Source organism: Gorilla gorilla, chromosome 12 (assembly GCF_029281585.2).
Source record: "Gorilla gorilla gorilla isolate KB3781 chromosome 12, NHGRI_mGorGor1-v2.1_pri, whole genome shotgun sequence".
Lineage (NCBI taxonomy): Eukaryota > Metazoa > Chordata > Mammalia > Primates > Hominidae > Gorilla > Gorilla gorilla.
This window is the reverse complement of record NC_073236.2, coordinates 66496545-66511122: the sequence shown is the minus strand read 5'-3', so window position 1 is coordinate 66511122 and position 14578 is coordinate 66496545. Positions and strand designations below refer to the sequence as shown.

At 55.2% G+C, this 14578-nt stretch overlaps 1 protein-coding gene across 3 annotated transcripts in view; it reads right to left on the bottom strand.

Annotated features, from left to right (window-relative positions):
• Positions 1–697: 697 nt before the first annotated feature.
• FBXO41 (F-box protein 41) overlaps positions 698–14578 on the bottom strand; it is a 29824-nt gene continuing 15943 nt past the window's right edge. For all 3 annotated transcript variants that reach the window (XM_031007849.3, XM_031007848.3, XM_063695805.1), the window contains 11 exons: positions 12470–12695; positions 11910–11983; positions 11299–11657; positions 10294–10535; positions 9954–10069; positions 9686–9838; positions 9219–9314; positions 6739–6857; positions 6388–6546; positions 5180–5295; positions 698–5043 (listed from right to left, as the gene is read on the bottom strand). In XM_031007849.3, the coding sequence (XP_030863709.2) occupies positions 4981–5043; positions 5180–5295; positions 6388–6546; positions 6739–6857; positions 9219–9314; positions 9686–9838; positions 9954–10069; positions 10294–10535; positions 11299–11657; positions 11910–11983; positions 12470–12695 (1723 nt within the window). In that variant the 3' untranslated portion in view covers positions 698–4980. The remainder of the gene's footprint in view (positions 5044–5179; positions 5296–6387; positions 6547–6738; positions 6858–9218; positions 9315–9685; positions 9839–9953; positions 10070–10293; positions 10536–11298; positions 11658–11909; positions 11984–12469; positions 12696–14578) is intronic.

The window sequence follows — 14578 nt, the reverse complement described above, 5'->3', positions numbered from 1 at the left end:
TTTTGTAAAATGAGGAAGTCAAGGCCAGACCATGATGGCAACCTGATCTCCCGCAGTCAAAGCCTGATTGGCTGGCCAGAGCCTCTTGAGGAGGCAGCCAAGCCAGGGAGGGGCTAGGCAGTGCCTGCTGCCCTGTTGTACTGGTTTTGTCCTTGAAGGTAGTGTCTCCTAGCAGAGAGTCAGAAATGATGTATCTCAAGGCGTTTCCTCTGGATACACACACTGAAAGCAGGGTTGAGCGGTGGCAGGACAGTCACCCTAGGTGGCTTTTCTGCAGTCCTGAGGCAAGTTTTTGTTCTGAGACAGGGCCTTACTCAGTTACCTAAGCTGGAGTGTGCAGTGGTGTGATCTCAGCTCGCTGTAACCTCCACTTCCCTGGCTCGATATCCTCCCACCTCAGCCTCCCAAGGAGCTGGCAATACAGGCACATGCCGAGCTAATTTTTCAGTTTTTCTTGCAGAGACAGGGTTTCACTATGTTGCCCAGACTAGTCTCGAATTCCTGGGCTCAAGCGATTCTCCCGCCCCAGCCTCCCAAAGTGCTAGGATTACAGATGTGAGCAACTGTGCCCGCTGGCAAGTCTTGTTGTACTTCATTCCACTGGGTTACCTGCCTCTCTGCACTTGAGCTGCAGAAAGACCATGATAACACAGATGATAAGTGTGGCCACATACCATTTACTTCTCTGGGGCAGATAGACCAGTTTCACCATCTTTTTTATTGGATACAGAGCCATAAATTCTCTGATGCCCATATGAGTCCTTTTAAATACATACACTCAGGTACATTCAGCAAAGGGCATCTTACGGGTGACATGGAGCAAAGTGCTGGGATGGCGATGCCTGGGTGGGGCAGAGAAGTGTGGCCAGGGAAGGCCCCCTGGGGGCTGGAGGTACAGGCACCACTTCAGAAACAAAAATAAAACCAAAAATTGCTCTCCACCCCTCTGCCTGTGCTTGGGGCTGGGGAAGCTACCCTCTCACACTCAGGTCCATTATAGCCTAGCTGTGTAGGAAGGTAGGGCCTAAGGGCCAGTTATGGAGGTTGCCCACCAGTGGTGCCCACTAGAACCAAGCCTGCTGGCATCAGCCACAAAGCAAGCCTGGGTCACCTCAGGCCTCTGCCCTGGATACAAGACCCTTGTCAGGGCAGAGCTGAGGCTGGCAAGCCCAAGGCCAAGCCTCCCTTGGGCCATGCTGGCAGTGGCAGAGGAGGCTTGGCCTCACGGTGGGGAGCCTGCCTGATTGTCAGGGCAGCCTTGGGACTGGCTGAGGTCCCAAGGGGTTGGGGAGGGAGTCGTTGCCTTAGCTGGCCCTGGTATTCTGGTCTTTACCCAATCCTAAACCTTATCCTCAGGCAAGGGCTGCAGATGAACACACTTGTCCAGGAATACATACATACACACAATACACAGCAATATATACAGAAATGCAGGCCGGGCACAAGGCTGGGTGAGAAAGCATGGCCACTGGGTTGGAGAGAAGGGCCAGGCCCCCAGGGGAAGGAAGTTACACTCATCAGGGACTGACAGGCTGGGACAGGTCCCATGGGTTCGAGTTAACTTCTCTGGGCACTTGGGCCATACACCCACTCACCATCTCCTGTTTTTACCCCAAGTCCAACAGGAACTGGGACTTTGGCACCAATAGTCACTCTGGGAAGGCCTCCTTCAACTTAGCGCCTTAGAGGGATTGGGGCCCAGGTGACTCCCCACTGGTGGCCCCAAAGATAAGAGACCAGGAGTGGGGAAATAGGCAGGACCCAAAGGCAAGGGATGGAGCCAAACCTTGGAGTAGCAGGCCTTGGGAAGGAGGCCTTTTTTTTGTTTTTCTCTTTTGAGGCAATTCCTGAGGGGCTGGCTCAGACTCGAGTGTCACAGAACCAAGAAAACAGGAGCTGCCTTGATCCTTAGGTGGTCTCTCCTGGCTGGGGAAAGGCCGTGGTGTTGGGCAGGCCACCCACTCTTTATTCCTGCAGGGATGCATATAAGTGCACCTTCATTTCCTGCCGGTGCTGTGGGGAAGCAGCCTGAATAAAGCATGAAGTACTTAAGCCAAGTACACCAACCTCCCAGGTAGGTACTGGGGCCAGACTGGATGGCAGGGGGTGGTAGGAACACCAAGTGGCCACCCCCACTGGGCCTCTACACATACCTGGGGCCCCTGGAGCAGGGCTGCTTGCTCTCAGATACTCCTTTCTTGCATCTTACTGGGTATGAGATGTGGAGGGATCCCCTTTGGGTGGGTAAAGATGGATGAAGTGCTTCTAGGGATAGCCAGGCCCTCTGTCCCTGTTCCCGTCCTCAGCCCTAGCTGTATGGTCACCAAAAAAATCCATGCATAGAGCCTCCCAGCAAGCAAAAGCTCCCTACTCAGCAGCAAGGCTCATCCCCGAGGAGAGAACAAAAGAAGAGCGTCAAGGGGCTGGTGGGGCAGGGGCTGCAAAGCTGCCAGTGCTTGGGCATGCATGAAGGCTAGGGGGCACAAGTCTTTCAGCCCCGGGGTGCGTGTGCAATGGGATACTCTGACCTCTCATTCTTGCTGCAAAGGATTGGGCCTGCTCACACACATCCTTCACACACAGCCAGAACAGGGTGGAGGACTGAGGGGCTTTCCTGGAAATAGCCAAACCCATGGGAAGTGGACGTCCCCCCAGGCAGAAGGGTATCTTGTTCACCCCTCTGCCTCTAGTGCAGGTGGTGCTCAGTACTGTTGCACTAATGAATGAATGAGTGAAACTACAACTAGCATCTGTCCTTTCAGCACCACCTTTCTCCCACCCTAGCTCACTACCCATACACCCCAACCTCCTTTCTAGGGCTAATGCCAGGCATTCTAGTGTGTACCACCCAGAGAGAAGTTGCCTAGAGCCTTGTATTCAGGGATGGAAGGTCCCTGGGCCAGAGAAAATCCTTCAGTTGGGCAGGCTCAAGCCAAGCAGGGCATCCCTTTGTGCTTTGTCCAGGAGACAGGGAAGGCAGCACCTCTGGTTCTGGGGTCACAGGGAGCAGGAGCTACAGGGTGCAGTTGGCAAGGCAGGACTAAGAAATCCAAGGCAGCCAGGCCCTTAATGGACCCTCACCTCCCTTCCAGGCCTCTGGAGGAGAGGAAAGAAAGCTGTGCTGCTTTTTCCTGACCCCTGAGGACAGGGCTGGTGCAGGGAGAAGCCAATGGAGCCAGCTGCTCTGGGGTAGGAGGCAAGGGGTGCCACACACAGCCAAGGCTTTGTGCAGGCCTGGGCAGGGAGTTGCCAGCATGACAACACCCTTGGTATTTTAGGTTTTCAAAGGGCAGGGACAGAACAAGCCACAGGAGGAAAAGTCAGCAATGATAGCAAAAGCTGGGACAGAGCTAGGGAGTGACGCCATGGGAGCCGGGTGTGCTGCTGCGCCCATGGGATCCCAGCTCTGGAGGACTCTTTACAAGGTAACCTGGGGCTGGGTCTTCATGTCCAAGCCAGGCTGTGTTAGGAAGTTGGGTCCGTGGGAAGGACTGGGTAACGAGGGGACCCCATCCCCCGCCAGGACCAGCAGCCTAATGGCTAGGGCTGGGAGCTGATCCTATCTAGGAGAGAAAGAAACCCTAAGATAGATCTAGTTTAGATGTTCGAAAGAACTTTCCAAATGAAAGTTGGCAGGACCCCCGGCCTCTGAGCCACTATTGGAGTTCTGAGAGACTGGGGAGACCTCAGCCTTTGGAGCCTTGGTTCTGAGACCTGATCCTTTGGGGATTGCAAAGGCCAGTGAAAAGTGAATCCTGTGGCTTCTAAGCCAAGTGGCTCCAGCCCAGGTCCAGCACTTCCCCTAGGCAGAAGACCCCAGTGCAGCCCTCAGTCCACGGGGCCCGTGGAGACCGAGGAAGGGGGAGTGAGTCTATTGAGGATGCTCTTCCTCTTCCTTGGCCCCATGGGTCTGGCTCACTGCCAAGGCCACATCTTCAAGCAAGCTAATTAGACAAGGAAGCAAAGCAAGCCACCCTCCTCCTGGCTTCCTCCACGGCCTCAGCACAGAGGGCGGCCCTGTGCCTCCCTCCCAGACAGCCTTGGTGACCCGAAGGCCATCGGGTTCCTGCCCAAGCACCTGGATTAGAAGGAAATTCCTTAAGGACAGGAACTACTTCTCACTGTGACAGGGCTGCCTGGGGCTGGGACCTTGACCCTCTGGAGGGTCCCTCAGGAATGAATGTAGGTATAGAAACATGCGCCTTTCAGCTTTGAATTTAGCTCTGGTGTGCGGTGGGGTATGGGGTTGGGAGGAGGGGTCCTGTCTTACAGCAATAAATAAGTTTTCTCCCCCTGGCAATCCCCCACCTTGGAAGGGTGGTCTCATCCTGGGGAGAAGTTCTGGGTGACTGTTTCCTTTCCAAACCCACCCCCACTACCCCACTGTACTGCTGCCCCCAGCTTTTGGCTGACCATGTTCCCAGGCCCCTAGGTCTGGCTGTGGTACCCCCAGGAAATGTGGATCCAGAGCCTGGGCAGGCTGTCTGAAGGGGTGCCCCCAGAAGGCTGCAGCAAGGTTGAGGAGAAGAGCCCTCCTTGCCAAGTCTGAGCTGCCTTGTGGAGCCCCCATTGGCTTGGGGCCCCAGATGCTCCTGACCAGGAGGCTGGGCCTCAGGAAGGAGAGGCCAGCCAGAACAGCTGAGGAGCCACTGGGTGGTTATTGCAGATCCTCCAGGTGATGACACCAGGCGCTGGTGGTGACAGCTCCTCACTGGCTGTGCCAGAGGCTACTCCAGCCGGGGTAGGGTGGGGGTCGGAGGGCAGCTTCTGTCCAAGCCCCTGTACTGGGGAGGCAGTGCCCTGGGTCAGGCCTGTTGCTCTGCTGCTCCAGGAGGAGGACAGGAGACTTGACAGTCCCCCTCCAGAAACCAGGGATAACACTCGGCCTCCAAAGGTCTAGTCCAAACCAGGGTCCCTCTGAGGTCCAAAGAGAGTGCCCTGGTGTGGGGCTGGCAGGGGCCCTGCCGCCCCCTACCCGGGTTAGCAGCCGCCTTCCACCTTGATGTGCAGAATCTTAGAGAAGCCGGGCCTCCGTCGCAGAGCCTGTGGACCGAACCCTGGGTTAGTTCTCCCTCCGTGCCAGGCAGGTGGGGCCCTCCTGCCACACTCACCCAGGTCACCAGCCCCAGTCTAGGGATGCCACTTGGGGTCTTGGACAGCCTCAGAGCTGACCCCTCACCTGGAGTTTTGTCACCATGTCCTCAAACAGCTTCTGGGCCTCAGGGCTGCTGGGCTCTTTGAAATAATCTGCAATCCCAATCTGGACCACAATGGACTTGAGGTTCCGGCAGATGCCTGAGAAAAGGTGAGCAAAGTAGGGGCGTGTTTGGCCTGGGCTGTGGAGCTGCCTCCTCTCCTCTCACTAATTAATGAAATCAGACAATCAGGTGCCAGCTACTGGGAACACGACAGAGGAGAGCAGACTCATGCCACCTGGGGGCTGGCGACCGGATGCGGGGAGAGGTAGACGGGGCTGAGGCACAGGAGGGGCTGCATTGGCCTCTGGGAGGGTGAGTGGGCAGCCACCAGCTGTCCAAAGCCTCTAGGAACTTCCCTGACACAGGGGGCAGCTATACCATGGTCTGGGCATTTGGGGATGAATGGCAAGGAACGGAGTGGCTGAGGTGAGGCTCGTGGATCCAGGCTGAAGCACAAAGGAGGGGGAGGTGGGGCAAATACTTGGGAACAGAGGGCTTCAGGGACTGGATATGGCGTGAAGTCGGGGGAGGTAGAGGAAGATCAGGCGACTGAGAAGGGCCTGGAGGTCATGATTCTGGAGGCTGAGCAGTTAGTTCTGGTGGTAAAGTCCAGGGTATCCCATGTGGCTGAAGGGGGAAGAAGGTCTTGGAAAGAGGGTCAAGGCACCTTGGCGCAGTTGGCATGGGGTCCTCTCAGGAGCCAAAGGGTCCTGGCTGGTGGTCTCCTTGGGCAGGAGCAGCCCACACTGGGTGCCAGGTCCTCAGTGCAGGTGGAGTAGTGACTGAGAGTGGAGTGGGTGGTTTGAGAAAGGTGTGGAAGCCAAGGAGGTATGATCTGGAGTCCAGGGAGAGAGGAGTCTTCACCCTGAGAACTGTCCTTGGTGGGGCTTCCACATATCATCTCATTTAATCCTCTCACCCATCCTAGAAAGTCAGCTTAGAAGATGGGAATACAGGACTCAGAGAGGTATAGTAACTTGCCCAACATCACTCAGCTAATAAGTAGCAGAGCCAGACCTGGGACCTAGGTCAGTCAAGCTCTAGAACCAGTGCTCTTAACCTGTCCCCCTGCCTCTGCCCTTGGATGGAGACCCTGATCCATCTGCTCCAGTGATAGTTAGGCTACCTGCTGACAGGGCCCCATGGCAGGTGATAGTCGTACCCTGCCCCTCATTCCCCCAGTGCTCACTGTTGAAGTGCAGTAGGGCCTTAGGGGTGACGGGAGTCGCTGTGAGCACCAGCATCTCCAGTCCCTTCAGGCCTTCCCGGCAGACCTCTGCTGCCACCTCCTGGGTGATCTCTGACACGTGGTCAAGCTCCAGGACCTGCAGCCGCATGCAGTTTCTCGCTAGGAAGAGGAAGAAGGGGGATCCTGCTGACACACTCCCCAGGTCACCCTTGCAGCCAGCACCCTGGCTACCACCCTGCCACCTGCCACCACCCAGGCTGCAGCCCCAAGCCCCTGTGGGATTTCACAAGGCAGCACTGCACCCATGCCTGCTTCCCACTACCCACCACCCCAGTCCAAGTAAAGACTCACCGAGTGATGCCAGGCCCTGCACCCCACAGCCGGCACCCCCGACCCCCAGGGCCCGCAGGTGGGGCCAACAGCGACCAATCATCTGCAGGCAGCGGTTACTGAAGCGTGTGGGCTGCTGGCTGGAGAATGGGAAGGGGGAGCCGTCAGGGAAGTCTCTGGATGCTTGATAACCCAGCATGCTCCTCCTGTGGGACCCCTCCCTGACTCAGGCAAGCATTCCTCCAACAACCCAGCAGGTCAAGTCAGAGAACCAGGATCATCCCTGACTCCTCTGCCCTCATCTCATCCACCAAGTCCTGCAGATTCTGATTCCCAAGCACTCTTTTTTTTTTTTTTTTTTTTTTTTTTTGAGACAGGGTCTCAATCTGTCACCCAGGCTGGAGTGCAGTGGTGCAATTTTGGCTCACTGCAACCTCTGCCTCCTGGGTTCAAGCAATTCTCCTGCCTCAGCCTCCCGAGTAGACAGGACTACAGGCATGCACTACCATGCCCGGCTCATTTTTTTGTACTTTTAGTAGAGACAGGGTTTCACCATGTTGGCCAGGCTGGTCTCAAACTCCTGGCCTCAAGTGATCTGCTGCCTCAGCTTCCCAAAGTGCTGGGATTACAGGTGTGAGCCACTGTGCCCGGCCTTAAGTACTCTTGAACCCACAGTTCAGACCACCATTGCCATTCTCTGGGTTAGCACTAGTCTCCCTGCATCTCATCCTCCACACTGCAGATAGGGAGCCCCTCATTCCTACATCCACTCACTCCGCCATTCAGCAAGTGGTTATCAAGTCAACAACAACTGAGCTAGGCCCTGGGGGTACAGCGGTGACAACATAGACACGGTCTCTACCCTCAAAGAGTGGACAGTCTCTTTGGTGGCAGAAGTTGTGGGGGCATAGAACATTAACAGTCTGATCTTAATCCCTTTCTTAAAATCTAAAATCCCGCCAAATAGCTTCCAATACTTTCTAGATAAAATGCAAAAAAACCTAAATTCCTTAGCAAGGCCCTTCCTGATTGCCCCAACTTTCCTTTCCATTCACACCAAATGCCATTTCCCTTAACACTTCAACCCTCAACATTTGCCCAGGCAACAAACATCTCTCTGGCATCTATTATGCATTTGGTACTAGGGATACAGAAATGGACATTCCTAGATTCTGCCTTGAGAACAACCCATCTGGTGGAGGAGATAGACATATAAAGAAATTATTGCAAAGTAGGGCCGGGCGCGGTGGCTTATGCCTATAATCCCAGCACTTTGGGAGGCCGAGGCGGGCAGATCACCTGAGGTCAGGAGTTCGAGATCAGGCTGGCCAGCATGGTGAAAGCCCGTCTCTACTACAAATACAAAAATTAGCTGGGCATGGTGGCCCATGCCTGTAGTCCCAGCTACTTGGGAGGCTGAGGTAGGAGGATCGCCTGAACCTGGGAGGTGGAGGTTGCAGTAAGCTGAGATTGCACCACTGCACTCCAGCCTGGGCAACAGAGCAAGACTCTGTCTCAAAAACTAAATAAAAAAAAAAAGAAATTATTGCAAAGTAGATGACAGAGGGGTCAGGGCAAAATGCAGTGGGGATTGAGGCAGGGGAGCAGTGACACACTCTACCCAGGGTGTTACAGAAGGCACACTGGATGACTGGGAGGAGCTGTCGCGTGGAGAGAGGCAAAATGTAGGGAGCAAAAGAGCCTGGTGTGTTAGAGGAACTCCAAACAGAGTGAGAAATGATTTCATAACCTGGATTCTCCAATGACCAGCTCTTTCATACACTGACCTCCCTGAACCACCTTTCATATGTCAAACAAAGCTGGTGGTTTTTAGCTGGTGTTTACTGAACGATTACTGTGGACCCTGCAGGCTTTGTGTACCTGATCTCATTTGGGCGAGCAACAGCCCTAAGGTCCATAGTTCCTAATACCACCTTTACTTTGCAGTTTGAGAAACTAAGACATGATTGAGATTGCCAAGGTGGCACTGCCAGTAAGCCAGGACATGACCCCAGGTCTGATTTTATTTATCTATTTATTTATTTATTTATTAGATGGAGTTTCCATCTTGTTGCCCAGGCTGGAGTGCAATGGCACGATCTCGGCTCACTGCAACCTCTGCCTCCCAGGTTCAAGCGATTCTCCTGCCTTAGCCATCCGAGTAGCTGGGATTACAGGCATGCACCACCACGCTCGGCTAATTTTGTATTTTTAGTAGAGACAGGGTGTCTCCATGTTGGTCAGGATGGTCTCGAACTCCAGACCTCAGGTGATCCGCCCGACTCAGCCTCTCAAAGTGCTGGGATTACAGGCGTGAGATACCGTGCTCGACCAACCAGGTCTGATTTTAAAGCCCTGCTCCTAATGCCTCAATGGACAGATTAATGTGTGTGGATCTGTCCTAATAGCTTGTGGAATGGGCTCAGATCTGCTAAGTCCTCAGCCCCAGACCAGGCCCAACCATGTCCCCCCTCCTATCCCCCAAACCTGCCAGGGCTCACCAGGGGTGAAGTGGTGCCACTTGGAGGGAGACGATCTCTCTGCAGCCTGCGCCCAGGGCCCAAATGACCTCGTGGCCCACGGGGTCTGTGGCACTCCTGTGAAAAGACAAAGCTGCTAGTCAGGCAGCAGGGTGGCTTATACTGGTAATCCCAACACTTTGGGAGGTCAAGGCCGAGGTTGGGGATCGCCTGAGCCCAGGAGTTCCAGACTAGCTTGGGCAATACGGCGAGACCCCGTCTCCATTTAAAAAAGAAAAAAAGAAAGAAAGAAAAAGAAAATATACAAGACAAAGCTGGAGTCGCCCACACTGGTGGCCTCTGCTCTTGCCAAGGCTTCCTTCCCTTCAGCCATAGAGCTCTTGGATCCCTTTGCTTGAGAACCCTGGGGGAGGCTATGCAGCGCCTAGGGATCCGGTAGGACCCTGGGCCTAGAGGGAATAGGCCATGCTTCTAGTCGGTTGACCCACCTGTACGTGACAGCCTGCAGGGCACGGCAGTAGCAGCTGGCCAGCCAGAGTGAGCGGTCGGTGAGGATGTTTGGACAGTGGGAGATGCGCAGGATCAGCAGGTTCCCCCCAGCTGCCTTCAGCAGGGACTCCAGCCCAGCTTCCAGGCAGCCCCTGGGGATGACCAAGAGGTCAGAGAGCTGGCAACCTCCTCCTCTGGGAAACATCCTTACTTAATTCCAGGTCTGTGGCCCAACAGCACCCACCACCCACCCATCGCAGGCCTCACCGGGTGCTCCGGGCATACTCCTCCTTGCTCTCCTTCTTTCCCCGCTGCCGGGGCTTCAAGTTCTGCAGCGTCAGAGAGTGGGCCTGGGTGCACCACTGAGCCAGCATTGCCAGGAACTGCGGGGGAGGGGAAGGGCATTTGGAGATGAAGGGGTCTGAACTTGGTTGGCTGGAGGTGGGCCAGCCCCAGGATAGAAGGCCCCATGAGAGCATTTCAGGGAAGCCAGGTTGGCACTACAGTGTTGTAAGGGTTGCAAGGACCAGACCTCGAGGGGCCAGATTCTAGCCAGGGGGAAAGGTGGGTTCACAGCAGGGCACAGAAGGCAGGCAGGGGCAGGTACCTTGGAGCAGACACGGGCATTCTCAAGCAGCACCCTTGTCCAGACTGCGGGGTGGCGGGCCACGAAGCGCCAGTCTCGGCAGACCTCGGCAGCATGCAGCAGTGTGCGCGTGTCCAGGTAGGTGAAGATGCAGAAGAGGGCAGCTCGCATCTTCAGGATCTCCGGGCTGATGACCTCATTGGAGCGTGAGGGGCTGACCCTCTCTGCTCGCCGACCCCGCCCACTGCCTCCCTCGGGGCGGGCTGCAGAATACCAGGGGTTCAAAAGTGAGTGTGGAGGGTCAAGGCTGGTGTGGGGATGTGTGTGGGGAGCTGGGGCAGGGCAGGATCTGCAGAGGAATGGACATGCTGTGGTACGAAGGCCTAGGGAGGAAGGAAAAGGGGCCTCTGCCTCCCTGTCCTTTGTGGTACCCCATCTCCAGTTTTACAAATTACAAAGAGGCATCCCTTGTGTAAACTTCCTTTTTAAGGTTATATATCATTCAAACTCACCCCCTACAAGAGGCAACACATCAGATTTGGAGAGTGAAAGGGGTTGGGGGGGCAGTGGTGCTGGAGTATAAACCAGGCCTCTGGAAACAGAAGGCAGGCATGGGGCTGCCCAGAAGATGGGGTGTGGCTACACCCCTGACCCTAGCCCTCTCACCTCCCAAACCACCCACATATATGTGGTGCCTTCTGTGAATATGGTGGGGGGCCTCTCCCCCACCGCACCACGGGCTTCAGAGTTTGGAGGCAACACTCAACTGTTCTCCTGTAAATGTTGATGAGCCTACCACGTGAATGGACCCCCCTGCCCCCCAGATGTGGCATCCTTGTGCAACAGACAATCTGAGCATACTTGTGCCACTGCAGCCCTGCCCTGTCACAAGAGTTCCTGCCCCAGGCTTGAAGGGCGCTATGTAGGAGGGGTGAGCAAGTCTGGGGAAAGGGGAGGGGGGTGCAGGGGCCCAGGAGATTCACTGCCTCAGACCTGTGTCCCCCTGCCCAGCCTTCCGGGACCTACCTGAAAGCCGGCAGCTGCTCAATGGCCCAGCCATAGCAGGCCCGGGGCGGGGCGCATCCAACGGGCCCTCAGCCTCTGACTCAGTGGTTCGGGAGCCAACGTCGGAGACATCACCCTCTTCCCCCTCAGTGCTGTGTCGGCGGGGTCTGCGCTGCCAGTTCTGGATGGCCTGGCGCCGCAGGCCTGAGCTGCGAGGGGGCTGGGACCGCTCTGAGCCCCCGTTGGCAGCCTGGGCCCGTGTGCCCAAGCCCCCAGGACCACTGTCCTCAGGGGCCCCCTCCTCTGGCCTGGGCAGCTCCAGACTGTCACTGTCATAGCAGCCTGAGCTCTGGGATGCGGCTGGCACACGGCTGGAGGCCCTGGGGCAGGGTGGACCACACAGTAAGGGGTGAGAGGCACCAGGCCTACCCAAACTCCCCATCCTGCCCCTACCATCAGCTGAGGGCAACCCACCCGCCCTGCTTTCCAAAAGCCCCCTCTGGGTGTGGAAAGGCAGACATACGTGACCCAGGGAGGGTAGGGGCAGGAGGGTGACACAAGCCCCAGACAGGCCAGCGGATCTTTCCAGGGTGAGGGTGGGCTGCATGGGGTGGGCTGGGCCCAAGGCTTACCCTGTGCTGGGAGAGGAGCCATGCCGTGACACTGCATATGTGTTAGGCACGGCCGGGCCCACGTGGTGTTCTCGCTGTGGGCCCCCAGAGCAGGAGGTAAAGGAGAGGGGCGGAGGAGGCAAGAGGATGAGCAGGAATAGCAGGGGAAACAGGGCAAAAGATGGAGAGGAGATGGGGGAGAGGAGAGAGAAGGGAAAATAGTTGGGAAAGATGGACAAATGGACAGACAGACAGCCCAGAGAGGCAGGCTCACCAGCCCCTCCCCACACCCACACAACACCCCAGACCCCAGCTTGTGGCTCCTGGACTCTCATTTGCAGGGATGGGCAGAGATAGCCCCCGAGGGCTGGGGCCACTGAATCACATCTCACTACAGCCTCGGGGGCTGGCACTGGCACTCCTGCCCAATCAGAGGGGCTCCCCTGTTCCTGGCATCTGCTGGTGGGGTAAAAGCCAAAGAAGGGGCGAATGCATCATGGGGGGATGTCCAGCCACGTGAAAGGTGAGGTTGTGGGGGGCCAGGTGTGCAGGTAGAGGAGGGAAGGCAGGTGGGCACTCACCATTCTGCCTGGGCCCCGGGCATTGGGGCCAGCACCACCGCCCCCACCTCCACGGCCCAGGCTGGCGCTGGGCGTGCTGCCACAGCTGCTGCTGATGACCTGCAGCTGCCGCTCGGCACGGTCAGCCCGCTCAAGGAGCTCCTCAATGAACTGCTGCAGCCGCAGCTTGGCGCTGGCCTCCCGCGCCGCAGTCTCCTTCAGGAACTGGTCGATCTGCACCACCTCCCTGGGCCCAGAGCAGTCTCTTACCCCAGAGCCTCAGCCTGCCTGCCCACCCACCCTCTGGAGGAGAGCCTGGCCAGTGCGGGGAGACACTGGCACAGCTGCCTGCGGTGTCTGCTTATGGTCACATGGGTTCCTGCAGAACAGGCCTAGCACACGGCCCCGCACGATGACACATACAGAAATGCATGCATGCACTCCGAGCCACACACTCACACCCCACCCACCTGGCCCCAGACCCTGCTCTCCACAGAAATACTGCACACCCTGCTCTCCACAGAAATAATCAGGCATACTCAGTCCCACACAACCCCAGGCATACATACATCCCCACACACGTACCCCATGTACATCCATATGCCATAACCAGACACATCTCTCTCATACAGAAACACAGACATGTTCAGTCACATGTGCATGTCCTTCAATACCCGGCATCCCAACACAGAACACTCCTAGGCACACACTTAGAGCCACCAGCCATGTCACATATCCCCACACAGAGGCCCATTACACAGCCCCAGGCACAGCCTCACACATTCATGTTTGTGTAGTCACATCATGTTCCAGCTTGGGTATGTGCTTACGTGTGAGACACGCAAAGAACCATTGAGGCACAGTACCACCGACACAGTCAAACATACTTGCAGGAACCTTCAAAAATACACACTAAGTCACATCAACCCACAGAGGAATACACTCAAATGTGGAAGCATACTGATAGTTTGCACCAACTTGTAGGAGCTGCGTGAACACATGGCACACTTAGAATCACATGCATACTTACTCCCAAATGCATTCCCGGTTGTTTGTGCATCCATTCAACATTTATTGAACACCCTCTAGGTGCCAGGCACTGTTCTAGGTATTGGGGAAATAGCAGTGAACAACTCCTGTCTTTATGGAGTTTATATGACAATGGGGACACATAAATAACATCTATATACAAATGCTCCTTGGCTTACAATGGGGATACATCCCCCTCAGCCCATTGTAAGTTGAAAATATCATCAGTCAAAAATGCATTTAATGCACTTAACCTACTGAACATCAGTGCTTAGCCTGGCTTGCCTTAAATGTGCTCAGAGCACTTATATTAGCCTACAGTTGGACAAAGTCACTCAACACAAAGTCTATTTTATAAAAAAAAGTGTTGATCTCATGTAATTTGTTGAATACTGTACTGAAAAAAACAGTATGGTTGTACATACTGTTTTTCATTTTCATACAGTACAGTTTCTACTGACTGCATGATGCTTTTGTAGCATCGGAAAATCAAAAAATTGTGTCAAACCATTGTAAGTCAGGGGCCATCTGTAGTTCATAATCCTACATTTAAAGACCAGAGAAATGAAGAAGATTGAGACAGATAGAAGGAAATCCCAAGAGTGTCCCGGAAGCCAAGTGAAGAAGCCATGTCAGGGATCAGCTATGTCAAATGCCACCAATGGGCCAAGTAAGACGATGGCTAGGCCTTAGCAACAGGAAGGTCGCTGGTGACATGGGGACCCTGGTAGAGGTGGAAACCCGATCAGCCTGGGTTCAAGAGAGAAAGTGAGGAAAGAAATTGGAGACAAGAAGTATAAACAAATACAAGGAGTTTTCTGTAAGGAGGAGAGAAAAGGGACAGTAGCTTAAGGGGAAGGGGGTTATGGCAGATGGGAGAAATGACATGTCTGTATGCTTTTAGAAATATGCAGAAACAAAAAATCGGATGATGGAAAAGGAGAGGGGAGAGTTGAGCTATATCTTTGGGTAGGCAAAAGAGAAGAGGATCTGGTGCCAAAATGCAGGGGTTGGCTTGTCTAGGACAGAGAATGAGAAAGGCAGACTTCACAAAGAGGCACAGGGTCACACTGCCATGTCCTCACAGTACCAAACACATAT